Source organism: Eubalaena glacialis, chromosome 1 (assembly GCF_028564815.1).
Source record: "Eubalaena glacialis isolate mEubGla1 chromosome 1, mEubGla1.1.hap2.+ XY, whole genome shotgun sequence".
Classification (NCBI taxonomy): Eukaryota; Metazoa; Chordata; class Mammalia; order Artiodactyla; family Balaenidae; genus Eubalaena; species Eubalaena glacialis.
This window is the reverse complement of record NC_083716.1, coordinates 85,789,805-85,805,549: the sequence shown is the minus strand read 5'-3', so window position 1 is coordinate 85,805,549 and position 15,745 is coordinate 85,789,805. Positions and strand designations below refer to the sequence as shown.

The following is a 15,745-nucleotide window of genomic DNA, read 5'->3' as shown; positions in this document are numbered from 1 at the left end:
TTAAATTGCTACAAGTGGTCCAAATTTCTTTCTAGAAAACAGTAGCCCAGATTACACTGAACCAGCCCAAGGACACACTCTGTTTCCTTGGACCACTCCTGTTTTCTCTCACTTTTCATCGTTTCTAACATTCTTCTTCTCTCCAGGGTCCTCCTTCCCCCAACTCCTTCAGCTCACAAAGTGTGAAAGGGACACTCTCGGAGAATTGGGACCAAAAAAAGGTAGGGGAAATATACCCAGACAGAACAACCAGGAAAGGAGTCTCACTTCTCTTCCATCAAATATTCATGTCATTAGAGTGCGTAAGTGATCATTTTACACATTGTGTTTGCTCCAGCCTCATTGTGCCCCACCCTTGGTAACAGGCGAGGACCTCGCTGCAACATGGGTAGGTCCTAATGTCCCCTGCCCTGCCATCACCTTCACCTTTGCTTCTACTTTTATTTTATTTTTTTGGCCAAGCTGCTTGGCTTACAGGATCTCAGTTCCCCGACCAGGAATTGAACCCCGGGCCCACGGCGGTGAAAGTGCAGAGTCCTAACCACTGGACCGCCAGGGAATTCCCACACCTATGCTTCTATAATTCTCAAATCCTTTCTAGAAAAAGGCAGTTTATAATTTAATTTTTTAAATCATGTTTTCCTTTATGTAAGACCACTTTTCACACCAGAGCAATTTTCTTCTGAAGGAAGCTTTAGAACTTTACAACTCCAAATAATTTAGTTCTACCTTTTTCATTTTCAAAGTATACAAAGCATTTTTTTTCCTTTTTTCTTTTTCTTTTTTCTTTCTTTATTTTTTTAAACATCTTTACTGGAGTATAATTGCTTTACAAAGGTGTGTTAGTTTCTGCTGTAAAACAAAGTGAATCAGCTATACGTATACATATATCTCCATATCCCCTCCCTCTTGCGTCTCCCTCCCACCCTCCCTATCCCACCCCTCTAGGTGGACACAAAGCACTGAGCTGATCTCCCTGTGCTATGCAGCTGCTTCCCACTAGCTATCTATTTTACATTTGGCAGTATATATTTTTAAGCAAAATATACAACAACCCAAAGGAGACCTTTTCACTAATTTATACAAGAGGGGCCACCAGCACATCCAGCTGTGCTTCCCTCAAAGGCTCCTAACCCCGCAGGCTGGCAATTTCCTACAATTCTCACCCTGCCTGTCAACTAGCAGGGGGTGCAGGGTGGGAGGGAGGGGAAAGTTTTGGAAAGGACAGAAAATCAGGCTCAAAATGGGATTTAAAAGCAGTATGGAGGTTCCTTAAAAAACTAAAAATAGAATTCCCACATGACCCAGCAATCCCATTACTGGGCATATACCCAGAGAAAACCATAATTCAAAAAGACACATGCACCCCAATGTTCATTGCAACACTATTTACAATAGCCAGGTCATGGAAGCAACCAAAATGCCCATCAACAGACGAATGGATAAAGAAGATGTGGCACATATATACAATGGAATATTACCCAGCCATAAAAAGGAATGAAATTGGGTCATTTGTGGAGACGTGGATGGATCTAGAGACTGTCATACAGAGTGAAGTAAGTCAGAAAGAGGAAAACAAATATCGTATATTAACGCATATATGTGGAACCTAGAAAAATGGTACAGATGAACCGGTTTGCAGGGCAGAAATTGAGACACAGATGTAGAGAACAAACATATGGACACCAAGGGGGGAAGTGGTGGGGTGTGTGGGTGGTGGTATGATGAATTGGGAGATTGGGATTGACATGTATACACTGATGTGTATAAAATGAATGACTAATAAGAATTTTAAAAAAAATTACAAGGTGAGGTGGTGGGATGAATTGGGAGATTGGGACTGACATATATATACTACTATGTATAAAACAGATAACTAGTGAAAACCTACTGTATAGCACAGGGAATTCTACTCAGTGCTCTGTGGTGACCTAAATGGGAAGGAAATCCAAAAAAGAGGGGATATATGTATACGTATAGCTGATTCACTTTGCTGTACAGCAAAAACTAACACATTGTAAAGCAACTATACTCCAATAAAAATTAACTTTAAAAAATTAATTACAATTACATGGTCAGTTGTGGTTTTACTTTTCTAGCTCTTGCATTTCTGAAGAGAACCCTGAACTGTGACCTGGCATGGGCAGAGCCGAGGAACTGCCCTGAGATGCTGCCACCCAACGTGACATTGGTCCCCGAGAGACACCTGCAAGGCTGGCTGGGGCCAGGAAATGAGACAACGCGGAGAAGGGAGGTGATGCCAAGAAGGAAGGACAAAACGAGGGAAAGAAGCCACGTGTTACAAGGAGAGAAAAGGGCGGGGAATGAAGAGCCTTTAGGAGAGTGGTTTCACAGCCTCTAGTTACTTTAAGTTCTGAGAATAAGATCACAAAGATGAATGAGTCACAATAATTTTTCCTAACAACATGACAGGAGAGGGAGGGAGAACAGGAACGCTGGGTGAGCGAGGCTGAGCCTTCAGCCTAAGCCCAGCCCTGTTCGCCCTGACCGATGGGCAGGTGCATGGTGCCGTGCACTGTACAACTCGGGGTCCCAACCTGCCCATGCTCCGCACAGGCCACGTATCACAGGGGGCAATTGTATCTACACATAAAGGTGATTTGCAGGCCAGCTGAGGCTCTTTTCCTTTGTGTCAGCATACTTTGCACATTCCAATTAACTAAAAGTTTGCACCCAGCGGAAAAGAGAAAGTCACAGGCTTGCAGAAAATGACAAAGATGGAAATCCACAAAGCAGCCCCTCCCCTAATGGATACCCATCCTCATGGAAAGACAGTCACCTCTGGCCATCCACACACCCTGCATGAGCGCCCAGCCCCTCACAGTTGTCAGGACACAGAGCCGGCCTCCTAAACCATCCAGATTCTTTCCTCACCCTTCCCTGCTCTGACCTGACAGACATCATCATCCCAGCCTGGGCTTCAACCCAGGATGTAGTTTTAACAAGGAATTCCGGGAGAGTGAAACTGACCACTAAATTATCCAGTGACGAGCCAGAGTCTTTGTGTGAATGCGTTCAGGCAGACTTGGTTTCACCCAGTGCGCCATCTCTCTATGAGGTGAGCCTCAAAGGAGCCAATTAAAAGAGGCGAAAGGCCAAGTGGGATGGAATTGCACAGGGGGCCACAGGCAGGGGGAGAATCAGGAAACCTCGATGCCAGGTCTTGGTGGAACTCAATGATCTTCAGGTGGTTTTCACACTTGCTTCTGAGAGGGGGGAATCCATTATTCAAACAAAATCTTACTCAGAAATTGATACACAGAAAAATGAAATAGTCCTTGTATACCCATTGGTAGATCCTGGGGCATCTCCAAGGGCTCCACGGGACACAGGAAGCCCATGATGCAGTCTAATCACCTCATTTTACAGGTGAGGAACTGAGGCCCAGAGAGGTTGTCTTCCTCAAAATCAAATGCCTAGGAGTAGACGTTTGCCCACCACCTGTCTTGCACCCCACCCTAGCCCTTCCGTGAGGGTGGATCCCAGGAATGGCTGGAGACAGAAACTGAGGACACAACGTGCCTCACACACGTCTGCCCCAGGACTGTCCACGTCACCACCCAAGGGGTAAAGGATCCACCACCAAAGCTTGAGCCGAAATGTAATGTAGATGGTGTTGCCACAAAAAATAGACCTTTGAATCTCCTTCATCTCAAAAAGCAGAGAAGGAAGTCAGGCCAAATTCACAGAAATTGTTGTCCTCTATGGAAAAAAAAAAAAAAAAAAACGATGGAAGTAACTTTAGCAGAGCTGAAATCTCAGCTCTGTGCAAAGGGGACTGGCTGCCTCTCAGTTCACAGATGTTTGGGTCACACTCAAAATATGAGAACGGCCTGTTCCCTCCGCCCTCAAGACACCATCTCACCCCGGGACCTTGGCGGCCTCATCTGAGTTTCAAGACAGAGCAAACAGAAAGCATGCTAGGGTTTAGTAAACAGCAAGGAAAGCACAAGGAGATGGTTCACTGATGCAGTAAAAGGAATCTGTTTTAAATTGGGAAGAGATGTTGAGTTCAGACGGCCCCTTTAGCATGCTGCCCTCCAGACTTGGAAATCTCCAAGAACCTTTGAACTTGAAATTCTTGGAAACAACAGGTCAAAGTGCAGCAGTCGGAAAAAGTGGGGAAATTTAAACAATCTGGCTCTTTGGAGTTGGCCCGTCACCATCATCACCAAAATCATCAGCAACCTAAAGCATAATTAGCCTAATTAATAGCCTTAACTTCTAACTTGGATAGGCTATGAAGTTATGCTAGTACTTGTGGCTTGTAAAATGGAAATCCATAAATAGAAAGGCCCCGAATGGAGTTTTAGATGTGAATCAGGAAGAATTCAATCTAAGGCAGGTAATGACACAAATGCCTATAAGGTGTTCCCTCCACATGAATCCCAAGGCCACTAATTATAAGGAGAAACATGTCTAATTGTTTGAATAGCTATTAAAAGAATAATGAAAAGAGTTAAAAGGAATTTTATAAGAAGGGAACGGTATTACCAGTGTAGACAGACAACACTGCTTATTTCTTGTACCTGTGACTCTCCAGGCAGTCGGAGGGAAGGAATGAAGTCTGATTCACCTTTGTAAGCTGTCCTCCCCAACAGAACAGGGAACCTTCCATCTCAGCCAGGATAACTACCTGGGGCAATACCATTCACACAGGTGCTGACATACGTCATGTGAATTACTCGTTTTGAAAAGTCACCCACAGAACTTACCCACACATGTTCCCTCCTCTGAAAACCGGTAACCCTCTACACACTCGCATCGGAAGGTTCCTGGGTGGTTATTGCAGATTGCATGGCTCCCACACACCGAGGGCTGCTCTGAACATTCGTCGATATCTACAGCAAAAAAAATGTTTTTAAGATTTATTTATTGATTTATTTATTTTTGGCCTCGCCGCTCGGCTTGGGGGATCTTAGTTCCCCGACCAGGGATTGAACCCAGGCCCCCTGCAGTGTAAGCGCCAAGTCTTACCCACTGGACTGTCAGGGAATTCCTCCCAAATTTTTGTTTGAATGCAGACTTTAAAAAAAAAAAACCTCTTCAAACACCACTAAACATAATAAAATAGAAAGCATTTTGGCATGCAAATGGATCCACTTTAAAACACACATTTTTATATTCTAAAAATGATGTTAAAGAAATCTTTTTTTCTGTGCATAATTTGAGAGTGATCCCAAGGCCCTCCTCCTAAATAAATGTGTACTCCCCACTCCCCGCCCAGCCTGGCGCCCACTAACATCAGATGGGCAAATACGTGTTAGAGAGATGTGCAGACAAGTCTCCAGACTCTGAATAAGGTTCCTAAACTACAAAACGTAATTAAATATGCTCTTGTTCAAAAATATTTCCTTTCTCCAACGATAGTGACAAAGCAAAGTTGGACCGTTTAAAGCCTGATTGTGAATCTTGGAATGTTATCCTGAGCTTAATGCACTAACAGAGAAAACCATTAACTCATAAGATTGTGAGTGATGCTCTCCCACAGGACAATACTGTGGCCATCACGTGGGGTGACTGGAACAAAGGAACGTATGCTCTGGAGCTGGACACAGCTAGGTTCAAATCCTGCCTCCTTTCCTTACCAGCTTGTGTGGTCCTGGGCAAGTTGCCTCACTACTCTGCCTCAGTTTCCCCATTGGTGAGTACTCACGCTACTATTCATCTTGAGGGGTTCTACTGAAGATTACAGAAAATGGATGTAAGCCTAGCCTGCTCAAGAAACGTACCTATTGGGACTTCCCAGGCCGTCCAGTGGTTAAGACTCTGCGCTCCCAATTCAGGGGGCACGGGTTTGATCCCTGGTTGGGGAACTAAGCTCCTGCATGCCGTGGGGTGCGGACAAAAAATAGAAATAAATTAAAAAAAAAAAAAGAAATGTACCGATTATTATTATCCTACACTACCAGCCACAGGGATGTTCCGGTTCTAGGAACACAGCCGTCAGATGGCCACTGGCATTGGGGGCCAGTCTGTGGCTACCACTACAGGAAGGCTGGTTGGCCCAGATAAGAAATCAAGCTACTCTGTCATCACCTGGGTTACCTGTCCACTGATGGATTGAAATAAATACAGTCACACAAGATCCTTCTGTGCCAACCTCACTCTCAGAGTGCACAGGTACTTCTGGCATTTTTAGAACTCCTGGAGACGCATGTGAGGAAGATTTCATAGTGGCTGAGACCACACAACTCTCCTCCCCCTCTCAGCTGCCCCTCCTCAATTCCATCATGTGAATCTTCCTCGTGCTCTGCCTCCGATGGCCAGTCCAGCCGGTCTCTTCACTGCTGAGGCAAAAGCCCTGCTGGCTTTCTGGACTACATTGCACAAGACAGGCATTTTTGCCACTTCAGCCCCATAGTTGGACCTATACTCAGAAAAAACCCCAAACCAAATGGCATTCAGCTTTTGAAACTACACTGCAATGTAAGTTTCTGTGACGTGTTTAAGATACAAGATCTCATATCACTTATATGTGGAATCTAAAATTTGGCACAAATGAACCTATCTACAAAACAGAAACAGACTCACAGACATAGAGAACAGACTTGTGGTTGCCAAGGGGCGGGGGAGGGGGAGGGACGGAGTGGGAGTTTGGGGTTAGTAGATGCAAACTATTACATTTAGAATGGATAAACAACAAGGTCCTACTGTATAGCACAGGGAACTAGATTCAGTATCCTGTGATAAACCATAATGAAAAAGAATATAAAAAAAGAACGTATATATGTGTATAACTGAGTCACTTTGCTGTACAGCAGAACTTAACACAACACTGCAAATCAACTATACTGCAATTAAAAAAAAAAAAAAGCTACAAGATCTCAGACCAGAGGATGGCTCCAGGCACAGCTGGAAGGTTACAGAACAAAGCCCCTCCCAAGGCAGCCTCTAATGAGCTGGAGCTGGGATGGGGGGTGGAGGGATATTCAGCAAGTGTGGACTTTCCAGCTCCATCCACCAGCTGCTGCTTCAACAACATGGGAGAAAAAGATCATTCTGCTTCACTGTGTCTGCACTACAGCTCTCAGAGGACACAACAGGCCCAGATGTCTGGACACACTGTGCAAACTGAAGGGATCCACGGCTGAGACTCAACTGCCAAAGCACAAGAGCACAGAGCAGCAGTTTTCAATCAAAGGGACAGAACACAATCACCAGGGGAAATTTGCCAAGCTTCATTCCACCCCTAGAAGGTTTATGGAAAGGGAAACTGCGTGTTTCAAGAAAGCTTCTTAGGTGATTGGAAGGGGGCTCATCCTGCACACCTTACCTGGAGAACCACGGCAAATAGGATCTGGGGGCCCGTGGGATGAGGGAGGGGATGATGCCCTAGCACTACCCCACCTCCATGCAGGTCTACACATAAAATCCAAGCTGGGCGACTCCTTTTCTTTTAGAGCAAAACCCTAGCCATTTCCCTGCTATTATTTCACGGTCCTTACAGTTTGGAAGTTCTTCCTAATGCCTAATTTAAACCCTCCCTCCTGTAATTGGAGGCTAGGGCTCTAATCCATTCTTTAGTAGAAACAGTGAACTAGTAGTGATAACTGTTCCTTATAAAAGATCACAATATCTGCTTGAAGATTATTGTTCTTATTAGTCATGATCTGGTCAACGTCTTCACTGGGAAGAGGTTTCCTTTCACATAAATCATTCCCTAACCCAACAGGAAAATCCTGGATTATTCTTGTAATCACTGCTTCCTTTTTGACTTTTTTTCAGAGTGGCTACTTTTCAACAACTCTAAGTTCCTCTAAAATGTGTCCTTTTCATAAACACCAGGCTCTTATTGGAGAAGAGTCTCAGGATTTATTTGTTAAATGCCTTGTGCGCACTCAAAATTACTCAATGAGAGATTGTGCAAAACCCTCTCTTACAGCCTCCCAACTGAGAAATATAGGGAAGCCATTCTGTCAGGCACCAGAGCTCTTGCGATTCAACTGGAAATCTCCAAATTAGCTCGCAGGGTCACTCTGCAGTGTCTAATCAAGCCCAGCCTTATTTTGAATGTCATCTATCATTAGATCAATGCTACACACACTGAATGACAAAGGCTCACCCTCATTCTCTTCAGAGGCACTTTCCAGGTCAAAATAATATGTGAAGTGATCTGCTTAATGCAATTTCCTATCAACAGCCCGGTGTCTCAATGCATTAACACTACGAGGCTTATTCTCGTGACCCAGAACAGAAAGTAGCCTGACTAGGAATATACCCACATTCCATAGTGCAAATCTGCCAGGATGAGGACTAATCACAGGGCAAAAGCAAGTGCGCACAAACACCTGTCTTCCTGGGCCAACACATCAGAGGGGTTTCCACGATAGCAACGGATTCCATCCATAAGCATGGCTGTTGTGCCTTGGGAAAGTGAAGCAAGCAGTCCCACCACAAGCTCAGGCACCAAAAGCAGAATTAGCCAGAGGTTATGGGTCAGCAGGTTGGGGTAGCTCCATGTTTTACTAATACAGTAATTCCCCTACATACGAATGAGTTCCATTCCGAGAGTGCGTCTGTAAGTCCAATCTGTTCGTAAGTCCAACAAACTTAGCCTAGGTACCCAAATGACACAATCATCTATATACCGCTGATTTTACGCATGCTTCCGGACATCTGGGCTTGAAATAAAGATACTGTACTACTGTACTCTATACAGTACTGTAAAGTACACAAAAGTACAAACACTTATAGAGGATGAATGCACACGACAATGTACACCAGACACGTGAACTAACTTACATGACTGGACATGCGAATGCACATTTGCAGCTTTGAAGGTTCGCAAATTGAAGGCTTGTATGTAGGGGACTTACTGCATTCAGTTGGCTTATGAAGCTGAAGCAGAGCTACATAAAGACTAAGGAGGTATAGGCTTCTGCTGGAGAAATGGGGGCACCTCATCCCTTCGTGGTGTCCATCACCATCACCATGGCCTGGGAGGTCTCTGCTCACACACACACAGTATCACAGTTTCAAAGTGGCCTGAGCCAATTTAGCCATTCAAGACTGTTGGGCTCTTTGGGGAAACACAGGGGAACTCTGATGATCAGAGGTGAGTAGGAACTACGTCCCCTGCCCAGTGGTATGTTACAAGGGAAGTGAGTCTCAGATTGAATTCTACCACACGGACAAAGTCATCAGCAAGCTGGCTAAACAGTTGTACAAGCTGTTCCTGTAAGCCCAGTCCCTGCTCTCCATCCTTTCAGACGTTCCAATGAGCACCTCACATAAATTTCACTCTGAAGTAAATGCAGCAATACCCCAGCAGCAGGATCTGCTAACCTTCACATGAAATCAGCACACTAAAGCTGCCATTCATTGGAGGCATCCAATGGATTCAATTCAATGGATTCCGGACCCAAGGCATCGTTCCCAAATTACAAGGCTGCTGGGCTCCCCAGATTCTTATGCCCCTTATGTCACTCAAGGGGGCTGCTCATCATTCTGGCCAAACAGACATGTGCACACCACCCATTTCACTAGGGAAGCTTACTTCTAGCACTCCTTACATTTGTTGGTGAGCCCCTGTGGCGGGTTTAGGAAGCTTTGACATTCTTACCCTAGTTGCCTCCGCTGTATGGACTCTTCATTGAGTCAGGAGTCAACTAACTGCCTTTTGGTGGTGGATTAAAATTTAGTAACAAACATAAATATCAAGCTGTCTACGTGAAAGTATTTAAAGTGAAATTATAAGTAATAAAATAAGTACAATGAAGACAGTATAATATACGCACTTGAGTCAGAGACTCAAGGTCCAACGTTCCAATGTCCCCGACTCATCTGTAAAAACAGGAATAGACCTCCCACCCATTAGGATGGCCGCTATCCAAAAAACAAAACAAGTGTTGGCAAGAATGCGGAGAAATTGCAGCCCTTGTGCACTGGTGATGGGATATAAAATGGTGCAGCTGCTGGGGAAGACAATATGACGGTTCTTCAAAAAAAATCACACACAGAATTGATGTGACCCAGCAATTCCACTTCTGGGTATATCCCCAAAAGAGTTGAAGGCAGGGTCTCAAACAGATATTTGTACCCCATGTTCATAGCAGCATAATTCACAACAGAAAAAGAATTGAAGCAACCCAAGTGCCTATAGACAAATGGATTAAAAAGAAAAAGGAGTATGTGTATACAATGGAATATTTCGCAGCCTTCAAAAGAAAGGAAATTCTGACCCAGGCTACAACATGGATGAACCTTGGGGCAACTATGCTAAGTGAAATAAGCCAGATACACAAAAGGACAAATACTGTATGATTCCACTTACATGAGTTACCTAGAATCATCAGATTTGTAGAAAGTATTATAGAATGGTGGTTGCCAGGGGCTGGTGGTGGAGGGGAGGGATGGGAAGTTGTTATTTAATGGGAATAGAGTTTCAGTTTTGCAAATGAAAAGAGTTCTGGAGATGGATGGTGGTGATGGTCACACAACAATGTAAATGTACTTAATGCTGCTGAACCGTACACTTAAAAATAGTTAGAATGATCAATTTTATATTATGTGCATTTTACCACAATTAAAAATAATTTTTAAAAGACAGAAATGAAAGAATCTATCTCGTTAGAGTTGCTGAATTAAATCAGTTAGTGTTTGTGAAGCACCTAACACAACAATGCCTGGGTACGTCGCAGTTGTAGTCATATTATGTGTGTTATAAACAGCGCTGACTTTCCCTTCCTTTAAGCCCATGTATTCTCGACGTGAAGTGGAGTGTGGCCTTATAAATTCTACTCTGCTGCTTAGAGTCAGGGCATCTGACCAGATGAAGGAAGGGCCAGGACCCCTAACATCACGGAGGGAACACTGAGTGTGGGGCTTCAACAACTCAGCGTGACCATCAGTGTTTATCTCACCGGTGCTGCCTCTCCCTCGCCCCTCTGCTGTACAGGATCTGTTTCCGCAGCCCCCCACCCCACTGCCCACCACCACCAAGTCAGAGTGGACGGCTGTACCGTAGCAGGTCTGTCCGTCTCCCCGGAAGCCGATGGAGCACTCGCAGGTGAACTGGGTCCCGGGGCCGGGGCGACAGGCTGCATTGGTGTCACACCCATGAGTGCCGATGTAGCAAGGATTCTGAAGGGCATCAGGGGAGCCGTCTGTGAAGGCAGAGACATTGAAACCCAGTGAGGATTCAGAAACCCTTATTCCTCCAGAAACTCCAGAAAGTAAGGCAGGACTGATAACCAGGAAACCCATCGACTCCTGAGTCACCTGGGGGTCACCTGAGGTGGGACCAGCAAACTACATCCCTTTGGACTTTTGTCTGTTTTTGTAAATAAAGTTTTACTGGAAACCAGCCACACCCATTCACTTGCATACGGTTTATGGCTGCTTTTGTGCTACAGTCACAGAACTGAGAGAGACTGCACGGCTGGCAAAGCCTGAAATATTTACTGATACTGTCTGGCCTTTTAAGAAAAAATACGCCAACCCCTGATGCCTGGAGCTACAGCTGTCAAAGGAGGGAGACAGACACCTGCCCTCCTTCTGCTTTATGGAACTGAGGACAAACCCGACTAGCTGGAGAAGTGACCTGGGTACAGAGGGAGAATCAAAAATAACTGAAAAAGAGAAAGACCTTCACACCTAGACCTCAAATATACAGAACCCCTAGGGCTTAAAGATTTGGATGATGTGAGACCTGACACTGGGCTGTCCCACTAGCTCCAGCTCCTTCCACGCAGCCAGAAGCACCCCCAGACTAGATCCCACCTCTTGCAATGTGCCGTTCCCAGGCAGAAAGCTCGTTGTAGGCTCCGTGCCTGACTTTTAGCACATTTGATTTGGATTTCCCCAGGCCCTGAGCACACAGTGAGTATCAGAGTGTTTTAAATGCCTGGCCATCAAAAGGCACATGAAAAGATGCTCAACATCGCTAATTATTAGAGAAATGCAAATCAAAACTACAATGAGGTACCACCTCACCCTGGTCAGAAGGGCCATCATTAAAATATCTACAAATAACAAATGCTGGAGAGGGTGTGGAGAAAAGGGAACCCTCTTACACTGTTGGTGGGAAGGTAAATTGATACAGCCACTATGCAGAACAGTATGGAGGTTCCTCAAAAAGCTAAAAGTAGAACTACCATATGGTCCAGCAATCCTACTCCTGGGCATATATCCAGACAATTCAAAAAGATACATGCACCCCTAGCAGCACTATTCACAATGGCCAAGACATGGAAACAACCTATGACATGGAAACAACAACAAATGAACTTATCTAGGAAACAGAAATAGACTCACAGACATAGAGAACAGACTTGTCGTTGCCAAGGGTGTGGGGGAAGGACAGGGATGGATTGGGAGTTTGGGGTTCGAAGATGCAAACTGTTATATATAGAATGGATAAAGAACAAGGTCCTGTTGTATAGCACAGGGAACTATCGTCAATATCCTGCAATAAATCATAATGGAAAAGACTAAAAAATAAAATAAAAATAAATGCCCGGCCATAGGCAGCTGCAGCCCTTGGATGGTCTACTCTTTAAGGTAACTCAAGGATTATCATTCTTCTCTACCCCAAATGGAATAATGAGGAGGCCTCAGGTTAGCAGAACAGAGACGGGTAGGTTTTCTAAGAATCATAAATGACAAGACGTTTATTTCTGTCGGGAGCTATTTCAGCGTAACTTTCTTCTTCTTACTGAGAGTAAGAGACGAAAAAGAACACGTCAAAAGCACCGAGAGAGCCGTGCAGGCAGACACACACAGCGCCCAGTCTGAGCTGCCACCTCTTACCCCTCACGGGACCGATAGAGTTGCTCAGAGCATAGCGCAAGATCCTCTCCTCCTGGTTGTACAGGACAAACACGCTGTCCACCGAGAGCTGCTGGGTTCTGGGCAGGGCTGGCCGGGAGTCGTCGTGGACGCACTCCTGGAAGGTGATGGTCTGGCGCCACTGGTAAGTGTGGACGTGAGAAGGGGCAGCGCCATCCCGCTCAGGTTCCGTCACTGTGTACTCCCGGGTAGAGGATGATGTGATCACTGGATGCGGGAGGGAAGCAGGGAGACAAAGGAGAGATCTTGAGGATACAAGAGGCTTAGTCAAGGGCTCTAAAACCATCAGCAGTATTCTCTGCCCACACTGCTACCAGATGAGAGATCGGATGGAACTGGATAAATAAAACTATTTATTTCAGCATTGGGACTCATTCTGCCACCTCGATTTCCCATACTATTATTGATGTTATTTGCATTAGGAATAGTTACTGCTTTTTCTCATCAAGTGCTTCTCTATAAGTTCCTAAGTCACCCAGAACCAACCCAGAGTTTAAGGTCTGATGGAAAGAGCACGGGCTTGGAGGGAGAGACACCTGAATTCACATCTTGCCCCTTCGCTCACAAGGTGTGTGCTCATAGACCAGTTACTAACTTCTTTATCCTCTGTTTCCTTTCCGACATGGGTTAGGGTGAGGATGAGATAATGTATGTAAAATTTCTGGAATCAAGCAGGCTAAGACTCTTATTAAGACACACTACCATTTATGGAGCATTTATCACGCGACTAGCAGAGTGCTAACTGCTTTTTATGGGTTATCTCACTTCGGATTCAATAAATAGAGGCTGCTATAAATAACCCTAGATTAAACGGTTCTCTGATATATAAAAATGAGACACTAATAGGTTTCAGTAGCCAATTTCTATAGAGCTGTGAGCAAATCTCAATAGAGAATGGAAACAGTCTTCCCCACTTAGAAGACAGCTCGCTTTTCACCCATACAATGAAAATCTCAACTTCCTATTTTAAAAAAAGTATAAAAGACTCTTCACATCTGTGTGCTCTGCTGTAGTTCATAATCAAAGCCAGAGGATACATAAAAGATTAGTGTAAGCTGCCTTCTGTCCAGCTCCCACGTGCCGGGCTGTCAGAAACACCATCTGGTCGTAGCCTGACTTGCAGACCGGGGTGCCGTGGCTCCTTGCACCTCCTACTCACCCACTCGTTTTCCCCAGGAGAGCCGGAGCAAGCCACAGAGCCATGGTAATGGGTACAACCTTTCTGGACGGCCATTTAATAAGAGCCTTTAAAGAGTCTCCATTGTTTGACTTGGCACTTCTATTTCTAGGAATTCGGTCAGAAAAGAATCAGGAATGTGGTCAAGATTTATGATGAAGATGATTATTTCAACTCATTATGAGAAGGAAAAATTGGAAATAATCTAAGCTTTAGAAAAGAGAATGGTTTACATTGATAGCCATACAACAGAATGGTAGAGATTCATTAAAAAGTGTTTGCAAAGCCTATTTAATGAAACTATCAAGTATTCATAATTTGATGCTAACTGGAAAAGTGAAGATACAATAATGTGGTATGACTGAAATTATGTAAATAGAAACTATATACTTGACTGTAGAGTATACAGTAGTATTGCATCAATGTTAAATTTCCTGATTTTGATGAGTGTACTGGGACCGTGTGAGAGGATGTGCTTGTCCTTAGGAAGAACACATGAAATATTTAGGGAATGAAGGATCATGGTGCCTACAGCTTACTCTCCAAAAAACCCCATATATATATGTATGTATGTGAGAGAGAATGATAAAGTAAATGTAGCAAAATGTTAACAACTGGTGAGGCTGGGTAAATGATATGTGGAAACTGCTATTTTCAACTTTTCTGTAAATTTGAAATTTAAAAAGTACATACAGATGTATATTATAATAAAATTATATTATTTTGAAATTATATAATATGATGAGATTTTATGTTGGGATATTATTTGTGTTGGTATATATACATATGTTGGGATATTTTTTATATGGAAGGAAAAGGCTGAAAGGAAATACACTTAATCTAATAATAACTGTGTCCTGGTTTTACATCTGTAAGTTATGCTTATTTTCTTTTCTGCCCTAAATTCTCTCCAATGAGTGTGCACGATATCTATTAGAGAAAAGGTGATTTGTATAAGGTACCCCCTGCACTTCCCTCTCCGAAGGCCAGGAGATAGCATGAGCTCAGGGCTGGAGCCTGTGGGTGGCGCTGCCCCGGGACGCGGCGCTGAGGCTCACCCTGGTGGGAGTAGTGGTAGAGCTCCGTGTAGGGCTCGATGTGCACCGAGGAGCCGAAGGTGATCTGCGGCACTCGGCCCTCCAGCTCCGTGTCGATGGTCAGGTGTCCATGCTCATCAATACCGCTGAACTGCTGCTTAATGAACAACTTGCCCGGGTGCCCCACAAAGGTCACCTCAGCCTGGCGGGTGAATTCGCCCCCTGCAAAGCAAGGTCAGTCTGTCACGTTGCTGTCAAGGAAGCCACCCTCATGCCCACCCTGGGCTCACTGTAGGGACAGGCTCACACCTCCTCTGCAGATGCTTTAGTTTGGTTAGTACAAATGGGGCTGTTGACACCAAGGACAGAGCTGGGACATCCATATGGCCCAACTGAGTCACGTACAAGAAACAGAAGCTGCTTGCCAGCTGCAGACCAGCATCTGAGACGGGTGGGCTCATGGCTTGGGCTGGAAAAAGCAGGGGATAGGAGTTGGACTCCCAGCTGTGCTGGGTACTGGTTGGGTGAGCTTGAACAAGTTACTTAACCCCACGGAGCCTCCATTTCCTGATGATGAAAAAGGGATACAATCTGTCTTGTGGAAATTAGACAAGTACGTTAAAACGTCCTCTGCCAAACATCAAGCGCTCCAGGACGTCGGCTGTGGGAATGACTACTGTAACAGCTAAACCCTGGTCAGGACGGGCCAGTTGTTCAG

General features: G+C 44.7%; 1 protein-coding gene across 2 annotated transcripts in view; it reads right to left on the bottom strand.

The window, feature by feature from the left end:
* The window catches only part of NID1 (nidogen 1), a 93,379-nt gene that overhangs the window by 39,745 nt on the left and 37,889 nt on the right, over positions 1-15,745 (bottom strand). For both annotated transcript variants that reach the window (XM_061182142.1, XM_061182151.1), the window contains exons 7-10: positions 15,049-15,249; positions 12,775-13,020; positions 10,986-11,129; positions 4,737-4,862 (exon numbers count right to left, since the gene is read on the bottom strand). In XM_061182142.1, the coding sequence (XP_061038125.1) occupies positions 4,737-4,862; positions 10,986-11,129; positions 12,775-13,020; positions 15,049-15,249 (717 nt within the window). The remainder of the gene's footprint in view (positions 1-4,736; positions 4,863-10,985; positions 11,130-12,774; positions 13,021-15,048; positions 15,250-15,745) is intronic.